Source organism: Rhinopithecus bieti, unplaced genomic scaffold, assembly GCF_001698545.2.
Source record: "Rhinopithecus bieti isolate Rb0 unplaced genomic scaffold, ASM169854v2 scaffold_5216, whole genome shotgun sequence".
Taxonomy (NCBI): Eukaryota; Metazoa; Chordata; class Mammalia; order Primates; family Cercopithecidae; genus Rhinopithecus; species Rhinopithecus bieti.
Genome location: NW_016805021.1, coordinates 1568042 through 1591390, shown reverse-complemented (window position 1 = coordinate 1591390; position 23349 = coordinate 1568042). Strand labels below are relative to the sequence as shown.

General features: G+C 41.9%; 1 protein-coding gene across 1 annotated transcript in view; it reads left to right on the top strand.

The window, feature by feature from the left end:
* Positions 1–23349, top strand: part of SERINC5 (serine incorporator 5) — a 123963-nt gene that overhangs the window by 85520 nt on the left and 15094 nt on the right. Inside the window, exons 6-8 of the mRNA XM_017870917.1 lie at positions 5262–5473; positions 8312–8407; positions 16044–16170. Of these exons, the coding sequence (XP_017726406.1) occupies positions 5262–5473; positions 8312–8407; positions 16044–16170 (435 nt within the window). The remainder of the gene's footprint in view (positions 1–5261; positions 5474–8311; positions 8408–16043; positions 16171–23349) is intronic.

Below are 23349 nucleotides of genomic sequence, written 5' to 3'. Positions count from 1 at the left end.
CAGCGCCTGTAGTCCCAGCTACTCGGGAGGCTGAGGCAGGAGAATGGCATGAACCCGGGAGGCGGAGCTTGCAGTGAGCTGAGATCTGGCCACAGCACTCCAGCCTGGGCGACAGAGCAAGACTCCGTCTCAAAAAAAAAAAAGAAAAAAAGAAAAAAAGAAAATACTCCAGCCTGGGCGACAGAGCAAGACTCCGTCTCAAAAAAAAAAAAGAAAAAAAGAAAAAAAGAAAATAAATTCATCATCCTAAAACTTTCACAAGTATACTTCAAATAAGGAACTTCATGGTAAAATATTAACAGTTTTGATCCTTGGTGCCTGATCTGCCCATTAAATAGTATGTTCCCTTGAGAACACTTGTGCTTCTTCAGTCTGACTTTAATGTTTTGATTGATTATGAATCCATTTGCTGGGACTAATTATTGATGCCATGTTTTTAGCAGGCATTTTGGAAAAGTTTGGTTGCTTTAAAAACTTTCAGAAACTCAGTTAGAATGACTTAAAAGCTCTGCAACAAATAGTGTTGCTATTTTCCAAGCTTTGAGGCATATATGCCAACAAAAATCCCTATTGTCAACATGTTTATAGTTTAACAGACTCTTGCGTATAAGAATCTAGAAAATAGGCTCATTGCTCTTGATAGAATAACTAAAGTACCTTTTCTTCCCTTTTTCATTTATCTCTTTGTAAACATCTTGAGAAGGAGATGATCCTGAAAACAATAGAGTAGAAAGGTCTTGGGCCTGGCAACTAGGAGATGCAGATTTCAGTACCCCTTTGTTTTCTTCTTTTTCTTTTATTATTATTATTATTATTTTTTGAGATGGGATCTCACTTTGTCATCCAGGCTGGAGTGCAGTTGTGTGACCATGGCTCGCTCACTGGAGCTTCCATTTCCCAGGCTTAAGTGATTCTCCCACCTCAGCCCCCTGTGAAGCTGGGACTACAGGCATGTGGCACCACACTTGGCTAATTTCTTTTTTTTTTGGTAGAGATGGGGTTTCGCCACGTCGCCCAGGCTGATCTTGAATTCCTGGGTTAAAGAGATCCTTTTGCCTTGGCCTCCCAAAGTCCTGGGATGACATTGTGTTTGGCTTCAGTGCCCCTTTTAATGCTTGCTCTTTCACTGTAGGGCACATCAGTTGGCCCCTCTGACCTCAGTTTTCACACTTAAATAATGTGTTTGGACTAACTGGTGTGTTCTTTTTTTTCTTTTCTAGCTCAAATTTTGTGGTTTACAGTGTCAGTTCTCTATTAGAATTGAAACAAAGGGCTTTAGGTGTCAAGTGTAAAGACTTTTTTTTTGTATTTTTAGTGGGATGGAAGAGCACCAGAGGGCCTTAAGAAGGAAGGAATATAATCTGTTTTAAGTCAAGAAAGGTGAAAAGATGTCAGAGGTGCAAGTAAGGAGGTCAGGGGGAGACAATCCAGGTGAGGGAGGATTAGTCTGGAACTATGTGGTACTAAGGAGCTGGATCCTCCTATGTTCTAAAGCCAGCTCTGAGTGGAGGTGGGTGGGGGAGGGGAGAGCAAGAAGCTTCCAGAGTGACCGCAGTTCTTCTGTGCTGTTCTCTCTTTTCTTTTCTTTTCTTTCCTTCCTTCCTTCCTTCTTTCCTTTTCCTTTTCCTTTCCTCTTTTTCCTTTCCTTTCCTTTCTTTCCTTTCCTCTTTCTTTCTCTCTTCCCCCAACAATGGGAAGATGGAATTGCTGTTTTCTGAGGTTGGGATGATTGCACAATGGCAGGTTTGGGGGAGGGAGGGATGGGGGTGTCAATATCAGGAAGTTACCTTAGCCTGAATGTGCTAAGTTTGAGATGCCAATTAGACCTTCAAGTGGGTCTCCAGTTGTTAAATGAACAGTTGGTTAATATAAGTGACGTTCAGGGGAAAGGTTGGGGTTGAAGATTTAACTTTGGGATGGACTGTAAATATTAATTAACTGTAAGAAAGTCCTTCATATTCTAATAACATAACCAAAAAGAGTAGTGAATAGAAGTGTTGGTCGTCTCCCACCCACAAACCAGTCAGCAGTGTTTACCTTTTTCTGTATAATTCATGCTGTCTCCCCATCATCCATTATTATTTGCTCTTAGATTGTTTTTTCCTTTTTAAAATCCCATTTTCTCTCATTTCCTTTGTACGCCTTTTATGTTAGAATAATTCCAAGGCCATTGGAGTGTCTGGCACAGTTTCAGGAATATGACGGTCATTCTCATTTTGGCCCTTTCCTCCCTATTTTCTTTGTTTCTGGCTGCAGGAATTTTTTCATCATTAAAACATTTTAACTGGGTTGCTTGAACACTTTCCAGTTTTGTGAGGGCATAAAGTAAGTTGCTTTTTCTGTGAGGTTTGGGAGAATGTGGTTACAAAGAGCAATTTAATCATAAGGCAGATGACAATGATTCATTCAATTCATTCTCCCTGTTGTTCTGTCCAGTTCATTTAGCATTTATAGATACTTTTCTTTGTTCTGAACAATTTCCTTTTTTGTGTGAGACAGGGTCTTGCCCTCTTGCTCAGGCTGGAGTGCAGTGTCATGATCTGGGCTCACTGCAACCTCTGCCTCTGGTGTCCAAGCGATTCAGCCACCCAAGTAGCTGGGATTACAGGCATGCACCACCACGCCCGGGTAATTTTTGTATTTTTGGTAGAGGTGGGGTTTCGCCATGTTGGTCAGGCTGGTCTCGAATTCCTGACCTCGTAATCTGTCCGCCTTGACCTCCCAAAGTGCTGGGATTACAGGTGTGAGCCACCGTGCCCTAATTTATTTTTTAATTGACATATTGTAATTGTACATATTTATCGGGTACATTTTGACATTTTGATACATGTATGTCATACAGTAATCAAATCAAGGTAGTTGGCTATTCATTACCTCATGGATTTATCATCTTTTTCTTTCTTTCCTTTCTTTTTTTTCTCTTTTTTTTAAAGAGACAGAGTCTCACTCTGTCACCCAGGCTGGAGTGCAGTGGCGCAGTCATAACTTACTGCAGCCTTGAACTCCTAGCCTCGAGAGATCCTCCTGCCTCTCTGCCTCCCAAGAAGCTAGCTAATTAGCATGTCCAGCTAATATCTTTGTTTTTTGTTTTGGTTTGGTTTTTGGTTTTTGTAGATGGGGTCTTGCTCTGTTGGCCAGGCTGTATCATTTCTTTGTGTTGAGAATCTCAAAAGCCTCTCCTCTAGCTATTTTGTAATATACAATACCTTACTGCTAGCCTTCATCACCCTACCATACCGTTGATCACCAGAATTTATTCCTATCTATTTAACTTTTTTTAATGTCAAATTTTCTTTTACTCTTCCCTTATACTATTTTAGATAAAGAAGGAGCACAGTTACAGGCCCTTCTCTTCAGTTCAGGGAATAAAGAGCTACGGTCAGCTAATATGGTTCTTAGTAAAGATAATTCTCTTTTCTCCCTAAGAAGATGGCATCCACAAGAGCTGCTGGCAAAACTTTGTTTCTGTTTTTAAAAGTTTATTTATTATTATTATTAAATATTTAGAGCCAGGCACAGTGGCTCATGCCTGTAATCCTAGCACTTTGGGAGGCAGAGGCAGGTGGATCACAAGGTCAGGAGTTCAAGACCAGCCTGGCCAAGATGGTGAAACCCCGTCTTTAATAAAAAGACAAAAATTAGCCGGGCATGGTAGTGGGTGCCTGTAATCCCAGCTACTAGGGAGGCTGAGGCAGAGAATTGCTTGAACCTGGGAAGTGGAGGTTGCAATGAGCCAAGATCACACCACTGCACTCCAGCCTGGGCAACAGAGCGAGACTCCATCTCAAAAAAAAAAAAAAATTTAGACAGGGTCTCACTCTTGCCCCAAATGGAGTGTAGTCATGGCTCATAGCAGGTGTCATCCACCCGAGCTCAGGTGATCCCTCTACCTCAGTGTCCCAAGCAACTGGGACTACAAGTTTGCACCACCACACGCTGCTAATATTTCTAATTTTTGTAGAGACAAGGTTTTGCCATGTTGCCCAGGCTGGTCTTGAACTCCTAGCTTCAAGTGATCCGCCTGCCTCGGCCTCTCAAAGTGCTGGGATTACAGATGTGAGCCACCTCTACTGGCAGCACTTTGGAGTAGAGACTATGGCACTTTGGGGCTCTGTTTATGGAGAAAACTTGGAGAAGCCCAGTGAAGAGCAACTTTTTCATCCTGCCAAAAACTGACCCAAGGTGGTTCACAGTCAGAATGGAGAAGCTAGAATGAAGTCTGTAGGTGGCTAAAGGAAATGAAGAGTCTCAAGACTGCTCAAACTCATTACACCAAACGGAGAGTTAAACCTGGAGACAGAGTCACGTGACACTGCTGTCTCCCTCCCACCTGCCCATAGATAGCTGTGACTTCCCAACCTTGTGTCAAAGGACTACACATTAGGTAGACCTCGACAGAAGGCAAAAGGCCCCATGCATCCCGGATTACTGCCCTCAAATCGCTCATAAGTAAATTATCTGTTGATCTCTAAACCTTTCAAGATGTGTATCTTCCCATAAAAAAGGGCATATCAGCTGTAACTTTAGGTCTGCGACCTAAGTGTAGCTCCTTGTCCATGGAATTGCAGTCTGTTACATTTCACCCTGACAATGCCCATTACAAGCTTATCTTCCCAGGTGCAGAACAAAGACAGGAGAGCAGTCATTTCTCTGCCTACCCTGAGACTATATAATTAACTCTTCCTTTACTCCCTTTTGCAATGTTTATCATATCTCTTGTATAGTGGAGTTTACTGGGCACTAGTTAAAATCTCGGGAGAATGTCGCATTTGCCTCACCACCTGCCCCTTTTCCTGCATGCCTTCTCCCCTTTAAAGAAATGGGTAAATCCTGAGCCTTCTGCAACCTCTTTGGGAGCACCGGCCACAGAAGATTCTGTGACTTGTGTGTTTTTGGGTGCACCCTCAAACCTCTGGTTCAGTAAACCTCGGTTGATTGAGGCTGTTGCCTCAGTCTCTCATTTGGGTTGACATTATTCATTTTAATGAATGAATACATTTGCTGCAGAAAGTGGAATTCTCTCAGTGTTGAGAGAAAATTCTAAGCTTTAGCCAAGAAGTTTCCATATTTACCAGAACCTTCTAGCTTTGATAGAGCATAATCATTGCTAAAATAATGTGTCTTCTGGGCAGCTGGGTACCAGTGCCTGTGGCCTGTAGTACTAGTTACTGCCTGAGGGATGGTGAATGTTATCAGAGAATGGTGGGCTTCATTGACTTGTCTTCTCTCCTCTCCCTCTTACCCATTTCCTGGAGAAACAGGACAGCAGGCACAGCCAGTAACAAGCTGTGGTACGCCTCCCTGGCCCTGGTGACACTCATCATGTATTCCATTGCCACTGGAGGCTTGGTTTTGATGGCAGTGTTTTACACACAGAAAGACGGCTGCATGGAAAACAAAATTCTGCTGGGAGTAAATGGAGGCCTATGCCTGCTTATTTCATTGGTAGCCATCTCGCCCTGTGTCCAAAATCGTAAGCATGTTTTTTTCCATTCTTCCTTATTTATATTTTCCTAAGTGTCTTTGAGCAAACCCGATGGTTTTTTTTTTTTTTAACTAGTGTATTCCTTAACTTACTGTGGATGTGTCAGTAGTGGGCAAGGTGGGGCTCCAGTCTCTTCATATCTCACGCTCGAGCTGTGATAGCCAAGCATTTCTCATCTCGAGAAAGACCTGAACTTAATGAAGTCAATTAATAGGAAGATACTGCCTTTGCTAAATAATGTACCACAAGGAGCCTTTAAATGGGAAATGCCTTCCGAGTATATCAAGTCAGTTGTTTAAGAGCTTGCCTACAATCTGTGTAAAAGTTGAATGAAAGGGCCGCACAAGGGGTTGGTTCTGGGGTCATCTTTCACTCAAGGCTGTGGGCAGTGTGGTCTGGGAGCCAGGAAGCAGGACATCCCATCCCAGCTCAGCCAGCAGCTGGCCCATGTGCTCTTCCTCAGTGAAGTCAGTGGAAACATGTGAGCCTGACCTTGCTCATGGTCGTTTCAAAGCCGAAACGAAGAGACAGTGGGATTTGAAAGTGCTTTAGGAAGTATACATGTGAATTGTCATTTATAAACTACTCTTGGTTTCTTAAGCCAGGATATAATGTCTTTGGGCTTACAGTGAGATGTCCCTGGTCTGATGTTTTTTTGTGGGTCGGACCCTATAGGTGATGAAAATGCACATGACATTCAGGTTCTAGGTAGGAAAATATAGGCAATAAATTTATAGCCCCCTTGAATCCTTTCTAAAATAGTGGTTTAAAAAGGCAACTAGTGGTCAGGTGTGGTGTTTCATGCCTGTAATCCCCACTTTGGGAGGCCGAGGCAGGCGGCAGATCATGTGAGGTCAGCAGTTCAAGACCAGCCTGGCCAACATGGGGAAACCCCGTCTCTACTAAAAATACCCAAAAAAATTAACCAGCTGTGGTGGCGCACGCCTGTAGTCCCTGCTACCTGGTTAGGCCAAGGCAGGAGAATTGCTTGAAGCCGAGAGGCAGAGGTTGCAGTTAGCCAAGATCCCACCACTGCACTCCAGCCTGGGTGACAGAGTGAGATTCTGTGTCAAAAAAGAAGAAGAAGAAGAAGAAGAAAAAAAACTAGTCACAAATAATATGTTTTCCTCTACTAAAATTTTAAGACCATTATTGAAATTGAGAGTATTCTCCTAATCCCTTCAATTGATCAGTTAAGAGTTCCTAGAACAACTTGATATTCTGATTAAAATCTTTGGGTTAAATCTTATCTTTTGAAATAGGGATAATGTTCTGAAATATTTGGTTTAATACCATTCGGTGCTAAGGGAAATCTTATTCCCTTGCCAAAGTGCAACATTATAACAAGGTCTATTTTATGTCTTTATCGGTAATTATAATTTAATAATGATAATTTTGGAAACAAATTTGACCGCAAGACTGAGTAAAACTGCATCCTTTTATGTCAGTAAGTGGTCAAAATTTTGCAGGAAAAAAAGAGAGATCCCTTATCACATCCTGGTTACTCTGAAGGATCTGAACCTTTAGTTTACTTGAAATATTATAACTTTCAAAAAATAACAGATGGCTTGTGAAGTTTCAGAGAAAAGGAACACTTATACACTGTTGGTGGGAATGTAAATTAGTTCAACCGTAGTGGAAAGCAGTGTGGCAGTTCCTCAGACCTAAAACAGAACTACCATTAGGCCCAGCAATCTCATTACTGGGTATATACCCAAAGGAATATAAATGGTTCTCACGTAAAGACACAGGCACACGTATGTTCACTGCAACACTATTCACAATAGCAAAGATATGGAATCAACCTAAATGCCAATCAATGGTATACTGAATAAAGAAAATGTGGTACATACACACTGTGGAATCTGTGGAATACTGTGTAGCCATAAAAGGTAAGAGATCATGTCCTTTTCAGGAGCATGGATGGGGCTGGAAGACATTATCCTTAAAACGAGCACAGGAACAGAAAACCAAATACCACATGTTCTTGCTTAAAAGTGGGAGCTAAATGATGAGAACATATGGACACATAGAGGGGAACAACACACACTGGGGCCTATCTGTCAGGGTGGAGGGTGGGAAGAAGGAGAGGATCAGGAAAGATAACTAATGGTTACTAGACTTAATACCTGGGTGATGAAATAATCTATACAACAAACCCCATGACAATTTTCCCTTTACAACAAACCTGCATATACACCCCAAACCTAAAATAAAAGTTAAAATAAATGAATCAGTAAATAACCTTAAAGCCCTTCTCCCAGTGAATCCTGAGCCCCATAGCCTTCCTCTTTAGCCAAGAGCAATTCTTATATTCTGTTTCCAAAAGCTTTTGTCCATTGGCAGGTAAGAGCTTTTGTCCTGTCATAGATTGTGGTATGTGATGACCTTGTAGAATCCGGAATACGTCCCCTGTGAAATCTGGTTTACCACTTACTCCCCTCCCCAACTAAGCTATGTGGTTTTATCAACAACGACGGTAATTTTTTTTCTGATCTTGGGATTTAAGAACTAATGTTACAAACCTCAGGGAGACTAGTTAGTGTGTTTAAGTATAGCCATGGGCTCGATAAAGTATTGGTAGAGAACTTGGCAGAACCTGACATCTTTAAAATAGCAATGTTCAGCTCAGTGTGTAACTCTCTCCCCTTAATATCTTTTAGTTTTATCTGAGAAACATACTACATTTTTTTTTCTCTTTTCTTTCCTTTAAATGTGGATGCTCAAGTTTGAGGACTGTCATGGGGACTATCAGGTTTTTTTGGACATATGCTTTCTTTTCTTCAAATTAAAGCCTGTTGTCTGTCTGTCTCTTGTCATTTTCAGGACAGCCGCACTCAGGGCTCCTACAATCAGGGGTCATAAGCTGCTATGTCACCTACCTCACCTTCTCAGCTCTGTCCAGCAAACCTGCAGAAGTAGGTAAGCCAGCCTGTTAGGGGGGCTTGTGTTTGCGGTATGAATATTTTCATTCATGGAGGAATGAACTATTGTTTAAATATTGGAGAGGCCATGGAGATAGAGAGCAGAAGGATGGCTACCAGAGGCTGGGAAGAGTTTGGGGAGGTTTGGGAGGAGGTTGGGATGATTAATGGGTACACAATAAATAGGAAGAATGAATGAGACCTAGTATTTGATAGCACAACAGGGTGACTATAGTCAAGTTTAATTGTACATTTAAAATAACTAAAAGAGTATAATTGGACTGCTTGTAACACAAAGGATCAATGCATGAGGGGATGGATACCCCATTTTAGATGATGTGATGGTTACATATTTCATGCCTGTATTAAAACATCTCATGTACCACATAAATATGTACACCTACTATGTATCCACAAAATTAAGTTGAAAATAAATAATAGAAGTGTACTAAATCACAATAGAGAGATGATCTAGACTTTTCATCTTTCAAGTTAAAAAAGTCTTTAACTTGAGCTATGTAAAGGAAAATTCCCTTTTCAATTCTTCCTGGTGTGTAGGACAGACAGGAGGAAAGGTTTGGCTGTGGAGTTTGCTTTTAGGCCTAAATAACCTCTTAATTTAGTTGTATTTCTTTTCTTTTGTGACTATAGCAGTGGAACAGAGGGAGTGGAAAGAATGTGGGGAGTGGGGAGCAGGGAGCAGGATCTGAGCACAGATCCCGTGATTTACTGGCTATGTGACCTCAAACCACTCGTCCTAAATGACATTTATTTACAGAGACAGCCAAACATAGTGATTAGAGCATGAGCTTTGAAGTCGGACTGCCTGGTTTATAGACTGATCCTGCTACTTAAGTAACTTGCAGAAACTTAACTTACCCTCTCTATTACTTTTGTGATGTATAAATGCAAATACACACACACATTTACATGCATATATACATACATACACATAAGCATATATAAATGTATGGGTATTATTTGAGCTTATATAAATCAAATTAAATAAATGTTGTGTCTAAGAAAATTGAAGTTGTTTCCTCTTAAATTTGGAAAACTGGTGCAATGATAATTTTGAAAGTTTTAGCTTATATGCATACTATTTATGGGCTTGTCCTTGTTGCTATTTACAGTGGAAAGTAATGTAAGTGGCGGTCTTAAGTAAGTATTGCGTATCCTGGATTTAATTTTTTTTTTTAAATATTCTATCTTGACTCTGTAAGTGTACATAAATTTAGTCTCTTTAAGACTTTCTTTTATGTCTGTTTATGTATTAATTTCTGGCTTTAACTTACTGGGATTTTTATTTACAATATTTTTTAAATGGCAGGTATCCCTTTAAAACAGAAAAAAAGGCTGAGCATGGTGTCTCATGCCTGTAATCTAAGCACCTTGGGAGGCTAAGGCAGGAAGATTGTTTGCGGCCAGGAGCTGAGACCAGCCTTGGCAACATAGCATCTCTACCAGAAAAAAAAACAAAAAAAAAAAAAACAGAAAAAAAGTTATTTTAAATTTCAAGTGCTCTACATTTTTTAAATTAGCCTAAGAATAAAGATTCTTGAAACCACAGCATACACAGGGAAGTTTATAGCATTAAATGCCTACATCAAAAAAGCAGAAAGATCACAAATTAACAACCTAATGTTGCACCTGGAACTAGAAAATCAAGAAGAAACCAAACCCAAAGTTAGCAGAACAAGAGAAATAACAAAGATCAGGGCTGTGTGAGTTGGCTCATGCTTGTAATCGTAGCACTTCGGGAGGCTGAGGCAGGCAGATTGCAGGAGCCCGGAAGTTTGAGACCAGCCTGGGCAACATGACGAAACCCTGTCCCTACAAAAAAAATCCAGGCATAGTGGCGCACATCTGTAGTCCCAGCTACTCGGGAGGCTGAGGTGGGAGGATCCCTGGAACCCCAGAGGTTGAGGCTGCAGTGACGTGTGAGCTCTTACTGCACCACTGCACTCTACCCATAGCAATAGACAGGGACTTTGTCTCAAAAAAATAAAATAAGGAACTAAACAAAATACAGGCCTCCCCCCACCAAAAAAAAGCCCATGAGAAAAATACAGAGGATCAACAAAACAAAAAAAAGTTGGTTTGTTGAAAAGATAAACAAAATTGATAAGCCCCTAGACTAACCAAGAAGAGAGAAGACCAAATCAACAAAATTAGAAACGAAAAAGGAAAAATCACAATAATACCACAAAAGTACAAAGATCATTACAGACTGTTATGAACATCCATATACTTACAAAGTAGAAAACCTAGAGGAAATGGATACATTTCTGGAAAGCAAGAAGGAATAGAAATCCTAAACAGGCCAATAATGAGTAGTGATATTGAATCAATGATTTTAAAACTCTTCCAGTAAGAAAAAGCCAGGACCGGATGGAGTCATAGCCAAATCCTACCAAACATATAAGGGAGAACTAATACCAGTCCTCCTGAAATTGTGCCAAAAAATGGAGGAGGAAAGAACTCTCCCTGACTCATTATGCAAGGCCTGATATATCACCCTGATAACCAAAACCAGACAGGGATACAACAAAAAAGAAAATTACAGACCAATACCCCTGATGAACATAGATGGAAAAATCTTCAATAAAATACTAGCAAACACAATGTAATAGTACATCAGAAGATAATATACCATGATCAAGTGGGCATTATACCATGGATACAAGAATGGCTCAACATATGCAAATTTATAAATATGATACAGCATACATTACATATTACATAAACAGAATTCAAGATAAAAACCATGTGATCATATCAATAGATGCAGAAAAAGCATTTGTTAAAATTCAGCATCTTTTCGTGGTAAAAAAAAAACCCTCAATAAAGTAAGAACATAACTTAAAATAATAAATAGAAGGAACACAACTTAAAATAATAAAGGTCATATATGATAAGCCTACAGCCAATATCATACTGAGTGGGGAAAAATGGGAAGCATTCCTTTTGAGAACTGGACCAAGATAAGGGTGCCTACCTTCACCATGCCTATTCACCATAGTACTGGAAGTCCTAGCCAGGACACTCAGGCAAGAGAAAGAAATAAAAGGCATCCAGATTGGAAGAGAGGAAGTCAAATTATCATGTTTGTTGATGATATGATTCTGTATCTAGAAAACCCAAAAGGTTCCACCAAAACACTCTTAGATTTGTATAATGAATTCAGTAATATTGAAGTATACAAAATCAACATACAAAAGTTACTAGTGTTTTGGCTGGGTACGTTGACTCACATCTGTAATCCCAGCACTTTGGGAGGGCAAGGTGGATGGATCCTTTGAGGTCAGGAGCTCGAGACCAGCTTGGCCAACATGGTGAAACCCTGTCTCTACTAAAAATACAAAAATGAGCGAGTCCTGGTGGTGCACACATCTGTAATCCCAACTACTTGGGAGGCTGAGACAGGAGAATCACTTGAACCCGGGACGGGGAGGTTGCAGTGAGCCAGGATCACACTACTGCACCCCTGCACCCCAGCCTGGACAACAGAGCAAAACTCCGCCTCAAAAAAAAAAAAAAATTAGTAGTGTTTCTATACACCAGTAATCATCTAGCAGAGAACCAAATGAAGAAGCTGGTCCCATTTACAATAGCTACAAAAAATAAAATAACTAAGAATAAATTTAATGAAGGAGGTGAAAGATCTTTACAATGAAAACTACTAAACACTGATGAAAACCTTGAAGGGAGGGGCTATGAGTAGTGGCACATTCCTGTGATCCCAGCACTTTGGAAGCCAAGGTGGGAGGATAACTTGAGGCCAGGAATTTGAGGCCGGCCTGAGCAACATAGCAAAACCCCATCTCTACAAAAAATTTACAAATTAGCTGGGTGTGGTGGCATGCACCTGTAGTTCTAGCTACTCATGTGTCCGAGGTGGGAAGATCACCTGAGCCCAGGAGCTTGAGATTACAGTGATCTATGATCAGGCCACTGTGCACCAGACTGGGTGAAAGAACAAGACCACGTCTCAAAAAAAAAAAAAAAAAAAAAAAAGCAAATGGAAAGACATCCCATGCTCATGGATCAGAAGAATAAATATTGTTAAAATGACCATATTGCCTAAAGCAGTCTTACACATTCAGTGCTATCCCTATCAAAATACCAATGATATTTTCACAGAAAACAATCCTAAAATTTGTATGGAAACAACAGAGCCAGAATAGCTAAAGCAATCCTAAGGAAAAAGAACAAAGCTTGGAGGAATCACACTTCAATGCTGGAGGAGTCCCTTCTTCAAATTATGCTACAAAGCTACAGTAAGCAAAATAGCATGGCATTTGCATAAGAATAGATCTATGGAACTGCATAGAGAACCCAGAAGTAAAGCCACATGTTTATAGCCATCTGGTCTTTGACAAAGTTGACAAGAACACACACTAGGGAAAGGATACCCTTTTCAGTAAGTGGTCCTGGAAAATTTGGATTTCCTTACGCTGAACCACTACCCTGTCTCTCACCACATACAAAAACCAACAAAAGGTGGATTAAAGACTTACTTACATGTAAGACCTGAAACTATAAAAATACTAGAAGAAAACCTAGGAAAACTCTTCTGGATATTGCTCAAGGCAAAGAATTCATGACTAAGACCTCAAAAGCACAGACAACAGAAACAAAACCAGACAAATGGAACTATATTATATTAATCTAATTAGCTTCTGTACAGCAAAAGAAATAATCAACAGAGTGGACAGACAACCTGCAGAATCAGAGAAATATTTGCAAACTGTGTCTTATAGGGGAGCAATATGCAGAATTTACAAGGAGCTCAATTCAACAACAAAAATCACTAAATAATCCCATTAAAAAGTGGTCAAAGGACATGAATAGACATTTCATTTTTTTTCTAAATAAGACATATAAATGGCCAACAGGCATATGAAACAAATGCTGAACATTGCTAATCATCCGAGAAATGCAAATTAAAACCATAACTAGATGCCATTTCACACCAGTCAGAATGGCTAGTATTAAAAAGACAAAAAGTAACAGATGTTGGCAAGGATGTGGAGAAATGGGAACACTTACACTGTTGATGGGAATGTAAATTAGCATAGCTACTATGGGAAACAGTGTGGAGATTTCTCAGAGAAGTAAAAATAGAGCTACCATTTGATCCAGCAATCCCACTACTGGGTATCTATGAAAAGGAAAAGAAATCATTATTTCAAAAAGATACCTGCACCTCTGTGTTTATCGCAGCACAGTTCACAATAGCAAAGATATGGAATCACCTTAAGTGTCCATCAATAGATGATTGGATAAAGAAAACGTGATTTGGCCGGGTGCGGTGGCTCACGCTTGTAATCCCAGCACTTTGGGAGGCCGAGGTGGGCGGATCACGAGGTCAGGAGATCGAGACCACGGTGAAACCCCATCTCTACTAAAATACAAAAAATTAGCCGGGTGCGGTGTCGGGCGCCTGTAGTCCCAGCTACTCAGGAGACTGAGGCAGGAGAATGGCGTGAACCCGGGAGGAGGAGCTTGCAGTGAGCCGAGGTCGAGATTGCGCCATTGCACTCCAGCCTGGGCTACAGAGCGAGACTCTGTCTCAAAAAAAAAAAAAGAAAGAAAGAAAAAAAGAAAATGTGATTTTTATATATATGTATATATCCACACAATGGAATACTATTATTCAGCCATAAAAAATAATGAAATCCTGTCTTTTGTAGCAACATGGATGAAACGAAGCCATTATCTTAAGTGAAACAAGCAGACACAGAAAGAAAAATACTGCATGTTCTCACTTTTAAGTGGGAGTTAAATAGTGTGTACACATGGACATGAGTGTGGAATGATAGTGAAGTCTCCAACATAGGAAGGAGGGAGGGGATAGATGGTGAGAAATTACTTAATGGGTACAATACACATTATTTGGGTGATAGATACACTAAAAGCCAAGACTTTCCCACTACATGTAAAAAAGCTAACACTTGTACCCCATAAATTTATACAAATAATAAAAGATTCCTTAAACCACAGCATGCACAGTTATGTTTACTGTTTCAAGTGCAAATACCAGTCATAATTTTAGTCTCACTTCAGACACTTAAAATGTGCACGTTTGTAAAGTGGTTTCTAGAGTGTTATTTTATGTTTATGTTATTTGCTTTGGTGGTAAAGTTGGCAGTCAGACCTAGGTTGGGTGTTCCAAATGGAAGATCCCATGTCAGGTAAAAGGTAAATTACCACTGATGGCTATATTATAGGAATCTTTGTTACGTAGTGTTTAGAATAACTCCGTTTTTCTTCTGTTTCACACTACAACAGTCAACACAGAAGGTTTCTGTGACACTAAAATATGTGGAGATTTCTCCCCACCAGCAAGCAGGCAGTAAGTTCCACAGTGGGCTTCAATTGGGTGTCCTCCAATCCAATTCGGATGCTCTACCTGGAGATAAGGTCAGATCCCACAGGTTGAAGGCTCAATTCCACAAAACAGCCCTACCCTTCCTGCTGGTCACAAGTCCGGCCCCCCAGAACTTCTGACCAACTGTTAGGGCTCCCACAGTTACCCCTTCTTTGGGATGGATTAATTTATAGAGTGGCTCACAGAACTCAGGAAATACTTACCTTTACTGATTTATTACAAAGGATATTTTAAAGCATACAAGTAAACAGGCAGGTGAAAATACATACAAGGCAAGGTCTGGAAGGGTCCCGAGCTTCTGTCTCCATGGAGTTGGTGTGGCTGGGTTCCTAACATGTGGATGAGGTCGTGTTCACCTTCCTGTAAGCCTCTAGCTCTCAGAAAGCTCTCTGAACCATGTCCTTTTGGGCCTTTTATGGAGACTTCATTACACAGGCATGATTGATTAAATGATTCAACCATTGGCCCTTGGTGATCAACTGCCATTCCTCCCATTCCTGGAGTTTGGAGAGTGGGTCTGAAAGTCCCAACCCTCTAATCCTACCTTGGTCTTTCTGGTGACCAGCCCCCATCCTGAAGCTGCCTAGGGGCTGCCAGCCATTAGTCCATCATTAACATACAAAAAGACACCATTTTGGAGATTTCAAGGATTTTAGGAGTTGCATGCAAGTAAATGTGGATGAAGACCAAATGTATATTTCACAATATCACATGTAGTCACCCATACTTTAAAAAAAACCTCAGGAGGGTTTCCAAGTTGTAGACAGAAAGATATCGCAATTATCATATCACATCTAAATAGCTTCTCAACTGGTTTAGGAGCTATTGTTGGCTGTTGATTCACCTCAGCACTGCTTGGTATCTGCACCCTACCTCTCTTTAGGGGCTGCCCTGTCAACTGAAAAATGCGCCTGACTTGTCTTTTTACTATTGTTTGAATAGTACTGAAAATGAGCAAGACTCTCTCCTTTGGTCCTGGATCTGTTTGAGTCCCATGGCACTGAGCTGGAATCTGAGGGTCTTGTTCCAAGGGTGTGATGATGTGGGAGAATGGTTCTTTGAAATAGCAGAAATCCAGTCTGCGTGGAAACAGCCTGTAGAGTAGAGGTTTCCAGTGATAAGTGTTCACTATTCTAAGGAGGTACACCACAGCTACCTGAGTTTTGCCAAAATGAGTGCTTCTGTGAGTTACAGCTGGGCTTTCTATTTGACTGTGATGACTTTGTTTTTTCTTTACAAGTTCTAGATGAACATGGGAAAAATGTTACAATCTGTGTGCCTGACTTTGGTCAAGACCTGTACAGAGATGAAAACTTGGTGACTATACTGGGGACCAGCCTCTTAATCGGATGTATCTTATATTCATGGTAAGTCTTGGGAGTTACTCAAGGCCATTTTTGCAGACTTTAAAATTACAGGAAAAGAATTGAAATAACTTTCAGTAGCTGTGAGGCTGCAGAAACAAATACCATTTGAGGAGGGGGAAAACGACCACAAGTAAAAAGGTGAAGAGCATGAATTCTAAATATTTGAACTTCGTTTACCTTACTTGTTTTTATTTGGGGTCAGTAAAGCAAATACATGGTATGTTGCAGCACCATTGCCTAACACCCTTTAAAAGATGGTTGAATAGTAGTTTGCTGTACCCTTACTGGAGGGCAGGGGAGCACAAAGTGAAGAAGAGTTAGAATGTGCCAGCATGTCCTGGCAGCTTTCTAATCCAAAGGAAATAGCTTTGTTCTGCTGTTGATGGAAAGCGTACAAAGTGCTGCAGGCGTGGTCATTCTGTTCAGACAGGAAATGTTCTTTCTCTTTTATGCTAAAACCCACAGTGCTGTTGTTCACTAGGCAAAGCAGCTCCTCCAAAAGTAGATGTGATATATAAGTGGGCTGTGTTTCAGATGCTTGTGGTGGGTGTTATTCCACCTTTAAAAGGCTTAAAAGATTGCTAGAGGGAGAAAAGTCAAGGATAGAAATGGCTAGTTAATCTGGATATATATTTTGCTGATAACTAAGCTTCCCTTTGACAGTAACCTTTTCACATTTAACCTTTACTTCTGTGTTTACATTTTGTTAATGTTCAGTGTAAAAATTCAATTCCATTGAATTCAGTCATAGGCACATTATAATCTTCCTTTTTGCTGAAACTAAGCACTCCTGGTGGTGATAGCTTGTATAAATACAATGTCTTTCTGAGCATGTTGGCATATTCTCTTACCTCCTTTAACAGCTTCTACTATTAGAAAGGGACCAACAGGGACACAGACGTTTTGGAGTCTGTTTGCTCAGGGTCATGCATCAAGCCATAAAATGCTTGTTTTGCAGGTGGGTGTTAAGATGATGATTACATACATTCATTCTTGGCCTGTGTGTGACAAAGTGACAGAGTCTCCTTGTTGCAGAATGGACTCTGGTGACTTCTTTCTGGCCTTTCAATTTTACTAATTCCTAAGTTGTTCACTGAGTACCTACAATACAGGAAGCAGGCTGCGTGGAGCAGTGGCTCACACCTGTAATCCCAGCACTTTGGGAGGCTGAGGCAGGAGGATCAGTTGAACCCAGGAGTTTGAGACCAGCCTGGACAACATAGTGAGATCCTGTTTCTAAAAAAAAAAAAAAAAAAAAAAATCAGGCATGATGGCGCGTGCCTGTGGTCCCAGCTACTCAGGAGGCTGAGATGGGAGGATCACTTGAACCCAGGTGTCTAAGGCTGCAGTGAGCTAGGGGTAACTCCACTCCAGCCTAAGCAACAGAGTGAGACCCTGTCTCTTAAAAAAACAACTATGAAGATATTTGACAGAATAAAATCATATGTTTTTGTGGGTTACTGGGTACCTACGAGCATATGAAAAAAATATATATTTGCCATTGGCCAGTGCGGTGGCTCACGCCTGTAATCTCAGCACTTTGGGAGGCTGAGGTGGGTGGATCACCTGAGGTCAGGAGTGAGACCAGCCTGGCCAACATGGTGAAACCCCATATCTACTAAAAATACAAAAATTAGCCGGGCGTGGTGGTATACACCTGTAATCCCAGCTACTCGGGAGGCTGAGGCTGGAGAATCGCTTGAACCCGGGAGGTGGATGTTGCAGTGAGCTGAGATCGCACCATTGCATTCCAGCCTGGGCAACAAGAGAGAAACTCTATCTCAAAAAAAAAAAAAAAAAAAAAAAAAAAAAAAAAAAAAGAAATTCCCTTTAGATAAAGTAGAGTTTGGATTTGCTGTAAACGCTTCAATGGATGGAAAAGAAGGCAAAAATTCTTCTTAGCCTCCTGCATAGGGTTACCACACACAGGGCATTTCACAACATGGAATTTTCACCCTATCATATTTTCTCACTATTTCTAGCAGGTGTAAAGAATTCTTCTGAGTCAGCCGTTGAGTGAGAGATGATGAATAAAATGTTGTCTCTTATAGGACTGAGTCACCATAGTGGAGATTGTCAAGGGCTGGTCTGGTATTCCCAAAAATGTCAATTTTCAAAGTTGATAGCTACTAAAAAAAAAAAAAATCTTTCTAGATGCCAGCAACAAACATTGTTATTGAATGGGTAAACCACAGAACTGCAGTGCCTGATGGGATGAGAACATATAAAACTGCAGCCCCTACCAAGTGGGGACGAGGATGACCAGTCTGCCCTGTGGGTACTTCTATGTGGGTACTTCTATAATGTGTAGGCGAGAGCACACTCTGTGGGCTGGGCAGTTAGTGCCCCCAGGAGTTAGTTCCCCCGGGGCCCATGTGATTGATGTTTGCTGTAATTATCCACTGCAGCTCTTCAAGGGGTCAGCTTTAAGAACACTGAATTCAGGCTTACTAGGGCCTGGGAATAAAAGGGATGCTGTAGGAGTGGGAGTCAGCCCAACTAGGGTTTTTTCAGATCTGGACTTCTGAAGAGTTTGTTTTCCTTCCTGACTCAGAGGAATGAAAGGTTGGAGGATGTTACAGAAAGGCCACATCATCTGGGTGGGAACTGTCATTTGAACATAATTGCAGGAATATCTAGAATTCTTGATAGAAATTGTAGGAAGCCAGAGACTATAGATAGTATGCAGGTTAAAGGGAGAAGAAGGCCAAGATTGCCTGGGGTCCACTCTTTTGTAAAGTTGTAGAAGACTGGAAAGCTCCCCAGCTCCTCTCTTTCCCTTCCCCTCCAGAGCCCCAAGCCCCACCCCAAATACTTGTTTCCTTTGGGGTGTCTCCGTCCTGACTCTTGCAGCTGGGGCACCCTCTAGACGTATGTTTTAATGTTTGTAGCCTCAGCTCAGAAGAAGGGCTCAACCCAAACCTACTCCCTGCCTTTCTGCCTGGGGCCGCCTTTTCTCCAGAGCCTCCTTCCATTGCACCCAGGAATCATTGCTGTGAAAGAACATCATAGCTTGGACCCCATGTAAGCCCTCACCTTGGTCCGCTTGTGGGGTTCTCTGATGGCTCTTTTTATTTTTTTAGATAAAAAATTTTAAGGCAAGTTCTCACTATGTTACCCAGGCTGAGTAAACTCCTGTGCTCAAGGGATCCTCCTGCCTCAGCCTCCCAAGTAGCTGGGACTACAGGCATAACCGTGGCACCTGGCATTCTGATGACTCTCTCTTTCTTTTCTTTTCTTTTCTTTTTCTTTTCTTTTCTTCTCTCTCTTTTTTTTTTTTTTTTTTAACGGAGTCTTGCTCTGTCGCCTGGGCTGGAGTGCAGTGGCCGGATCTCAGCTCACTGCAAGCTCCGCCTCCCGGGTTTATGCCATTCTCCTGCCTCAGCCTCCGGAGTAGCTGGGACTACAGGCGCCCGCCACCTCGCCCGGCTAGCTTTTGTATTTTTTAGTAGAGATGGGGTTTCACCGTGTTAGCCAGGATGGTCTCGAACTCCTGACCTCGTGATCCGCCCGTCTCGGCCTCCCAAAGTGCTGGGATTACAGGCTTGAGCCACCGCGCCCGGCCTTTCTTTTCTTTTCTTTCTTTATTTTCCTTCCTCCCTCCCTCCCTCCTTTCTTTCTTTCTTTCTTTCTTTCTTTCTTTCTTTCTTTCTTTCTTTCTTTCTTTCTGTCTGTCTGTCTGTCTTTCTTTCCGTCTTTCTTCCTTTCTTTCTTCCTTTCTTGACAGAGTTTTGCTCTGTCACCCAGGCTGGAGTGCAATGGTAAGATATCAGCTCACTGCAACCTCCACCTCCCAGGTTCAAGCGATTCTGCTGCCTCAGCCTCCTGAGTAGCTGGGATTATAGGCGCGCGCCACCACGCCACCATGCCCGGCTAATTTTTGTATTTTTAGTAGAGGTGGGATTTCACCATGTTGGTCAGGCTGGTCTTGAACTCCCAGCCTCAGGTGATCTGCCCACCTTGGCCTCCCAAAGTGCTGGGATTACAGGCGTGAGCCACATGCCCAGCCCTGATGGCTCTTTCTATAGGCCCATCCCTCCACACCCCTTTAGTCTGGAACTTTGCTGTGACAAATCCTGGTCTCCACAAACTATTTCTTAATTCCTCCCTTGGTCTCTGGATTTTGATTGAAATTGGTATTCTGTTGCCTTTAATTTCAAACTGTCAGCCTGGAGAGGATCCTGGAGTTGATCAGGTCAGTCTCCTCATTGTACATGTAAGGAGACATGGAGCCTGTACCTGTAGCTCTCTACTGCCAACTTGGGGCAACCTTTCCTTGAGGTTTCTTTGCAGGAGTATTTAGGGACACTAGTGGATAGTCTCTCCCTGCTCTTTTTCCTCAGATGGCTTGGTGTAATGTCCCCTGAGGGAGAAAGATAAACTGGATGACTTGCGTAATTATATTATTACAAAGCATTTGCGCTGTAAAGTTTCCTCGCCATTCCACTTTTATCTGTGTTTAAGAGAAAAAATAATTCTTAATACTGAAACATCTTCGAAAATATCCTTTTAAATATAAAACTGGAAAAAGTAACAATCTTTATTCAATGTCAGACAACTTCCCAGTTTGAAGTGGGTTGGTTCGCAGGTTGGTGTGATAGCATTGGCGAGGGGGTTGGCTTACATTAAAAAAAGTTGCGAAATCAAGGAAGGATATTTATTTTTTTGGTACATTCTGGGTCTTTAAGGGGTGGGTGGGGAAAGGAGGGGGGAGATTTGTATCTTCATTTTGGGAATTCTGCTCTGGGCTGCCTGCCAGCTAGAAATCTTCAAGTTAGAAATCTTCCACCCCGTGGCCAGGTGCAGTGGCTCACGCCTGTAATCCTAGCACTTTGGGAGGGTGAGGTGGGTGGATCACCTGAAGTCAGGAGTTCAAGATCAGCCTGACCAAAATGGAGAAACCCCGTCTCTACTAAAAATACAAAATTAGCCGGGCATGGTGGTGCATGCCTGTAACCCCAGCTACTCGGGAGGCTGAGACAGGAGAATCGTTTGAACCCGGAAGACAGAGGTTGCAGTGAGCCGAGATCGAGCCCACTCCAGCCTGGGCAACAAGAGCGAAACTCCGTCTCCAAAAAAAGAAAAAGAAATCTTCTACCCCATGCCCCAGGTTTACAGAGAGCCCGGGTCTCCTTTGTGTTCTATAGCACAGGCGATCATGACTGATCTTTATCATTGCACAAAGGCTGGGAATAGTCATGGGATCTGTCAAGGGACTGCCCTGTACTTTGTCGGGGAGGCAGAATGTGTGATCTCCAGGAAAGTTCGGACATGTTATTTAGAGATTTTCTGTGGTCTAGTGGACTTTGGCCAGCTTCAGAAGCATCTGCTGTGCCAGTGTTGAGGGGCACCTGCATTGTCCATTCTTCTGCCAGTGTGAAGGGGTTCTGAGCACTGTAGTGGTTCTGCAGGGAAACAGGGCATGGCTATTTTTTTTTTTTCTTTTTGGCTGTCACCATGACTGCAGAGCACTGCTGGCATTTTGGCCAGGTCGGGGCGAGGTGGCAGCAGGCAGAGACAGTAAACACGCTGTGGTATGTTAGACATTCTCCGTACAATAAAGCATTGTCTTAACCCAATGCTGTAAGTCTCCCTCTATCCCCACGGGAAATACTGAATTAGTCACACCTACCTTAGCCCAGGAAGAGGAGAGGTTTATAGGTAATGCAGGAATTGTTTTATAGCAGTTTGAGCTGTGTTCACCAAACAGTGGTCTTTGTAATAGCCTGAATGCAGATAATAAGAATTCACTAGGCTTTAAGAGCTTATAAAAAAAGCTTTTTCTTGATAATTCCAAGAAGAGTGTTGTATGGAGAAAGGCTACAACTGAATAAAGATCTTTTTTTTTTTCCCTGCAACATCCACCTCCCAGGTTCAAGCGATTATCCTACCTCAGCTTCTCGAGTAACTGGGATTACAGGCGCCCCCCACCATGCCTGGCTAATTTTTATGTTTTTAGTAGAGATGAGTTTCACCATGTTGACTAGGCTGGTCTCGAATTCCTGACCTCAGGTGATCCGCCCGCCTCAGCCTCCCAAAGTGTTGGGATTACAGTTGTGAGCCACCGTGCCTGGCAACTGAATAAAGATCTTAATGTAGGGTAACGTCTACCTGTAGAAGTCACATGGCATTAGTGATGCTCTGAATGTAGTTCTTTTTAGAAGTAAAAACAAAACCGTCCCCATGTTAGGCCTCTTTGATGGTGAAGTGGCAAAGGAGCCCAAATAAAGAGTTTTGTTTTCCGGAAATTATGTTAATCCAAAGAATTTATAGAGTAGAATATTTACTCTGAGGCTTTTTCTTTTTGAGATAGAATCTCACTTTCTCACCCAGGCTGGAGTACGGTAGTGTGATCTCAGCTCACTGCAACCTCTGCCTCCGGAGTGTCAAGCAATTTTCCTGCCTCAGCCTCCTGAGTAGCTGGGATTACAGCTGCTGGCCACCACACTTGGCTAATTTTTGTATTTTCAGTAGAGACGGGGTTTTGCCATGTTGGCCAGGTCTGGAACTCCTGAATTCTAAGGATCCACCCACCTCAGCCTCCCAAAAGTGCTGGGATTACAGGTGTGAACCACTGCACCTGGCCTATTCTGAGCCTCGTAAACAATGAATGTTACCTTTCAAATGAAAATTTCAGATACTGATCTCTTTTTAAAATTAAAAACTTGTATTTTCCCCTGTGTAAACTATACACTGTACTAAATCAAAACTTGTATGCACAGAATATGTGCCACTCTTTTTTTTTTTTTTTTTTTTTGAGGCAGAGTCCCTCTGTCACTTAGGCTGAAGTGCACTGGTGTGATCATGCTCACTGCAACCTCCCAGGCTCAATCTATTCTCCTGCTTCAGCCTCACCAGTAGCTAGGACTGCAGGCATGTGCCACCACACCTGGCTAATTTTTGTATTTTTTATGGAGACAGGGTTTTGCCATGTTGTCCAAGCTGGTCTCGAACTCCTGGGCTCAAGTGATCTGCCTGTCACAGCCTCCCAAAGTACTGAGATTATAGGTGTGAGCCACCACACCCAGCCAGGCCACTCTTTTTTTTTTTTTTTTTTTAAGTTCTAGGGTATATAAGCACAACGTGCAGGTTTGTTACATATATATACATGTGCCACATTGGTATGCTGTACCCATTAACTCGTCATTTACATTAGTTATATCTCCTAATGCTATCCCT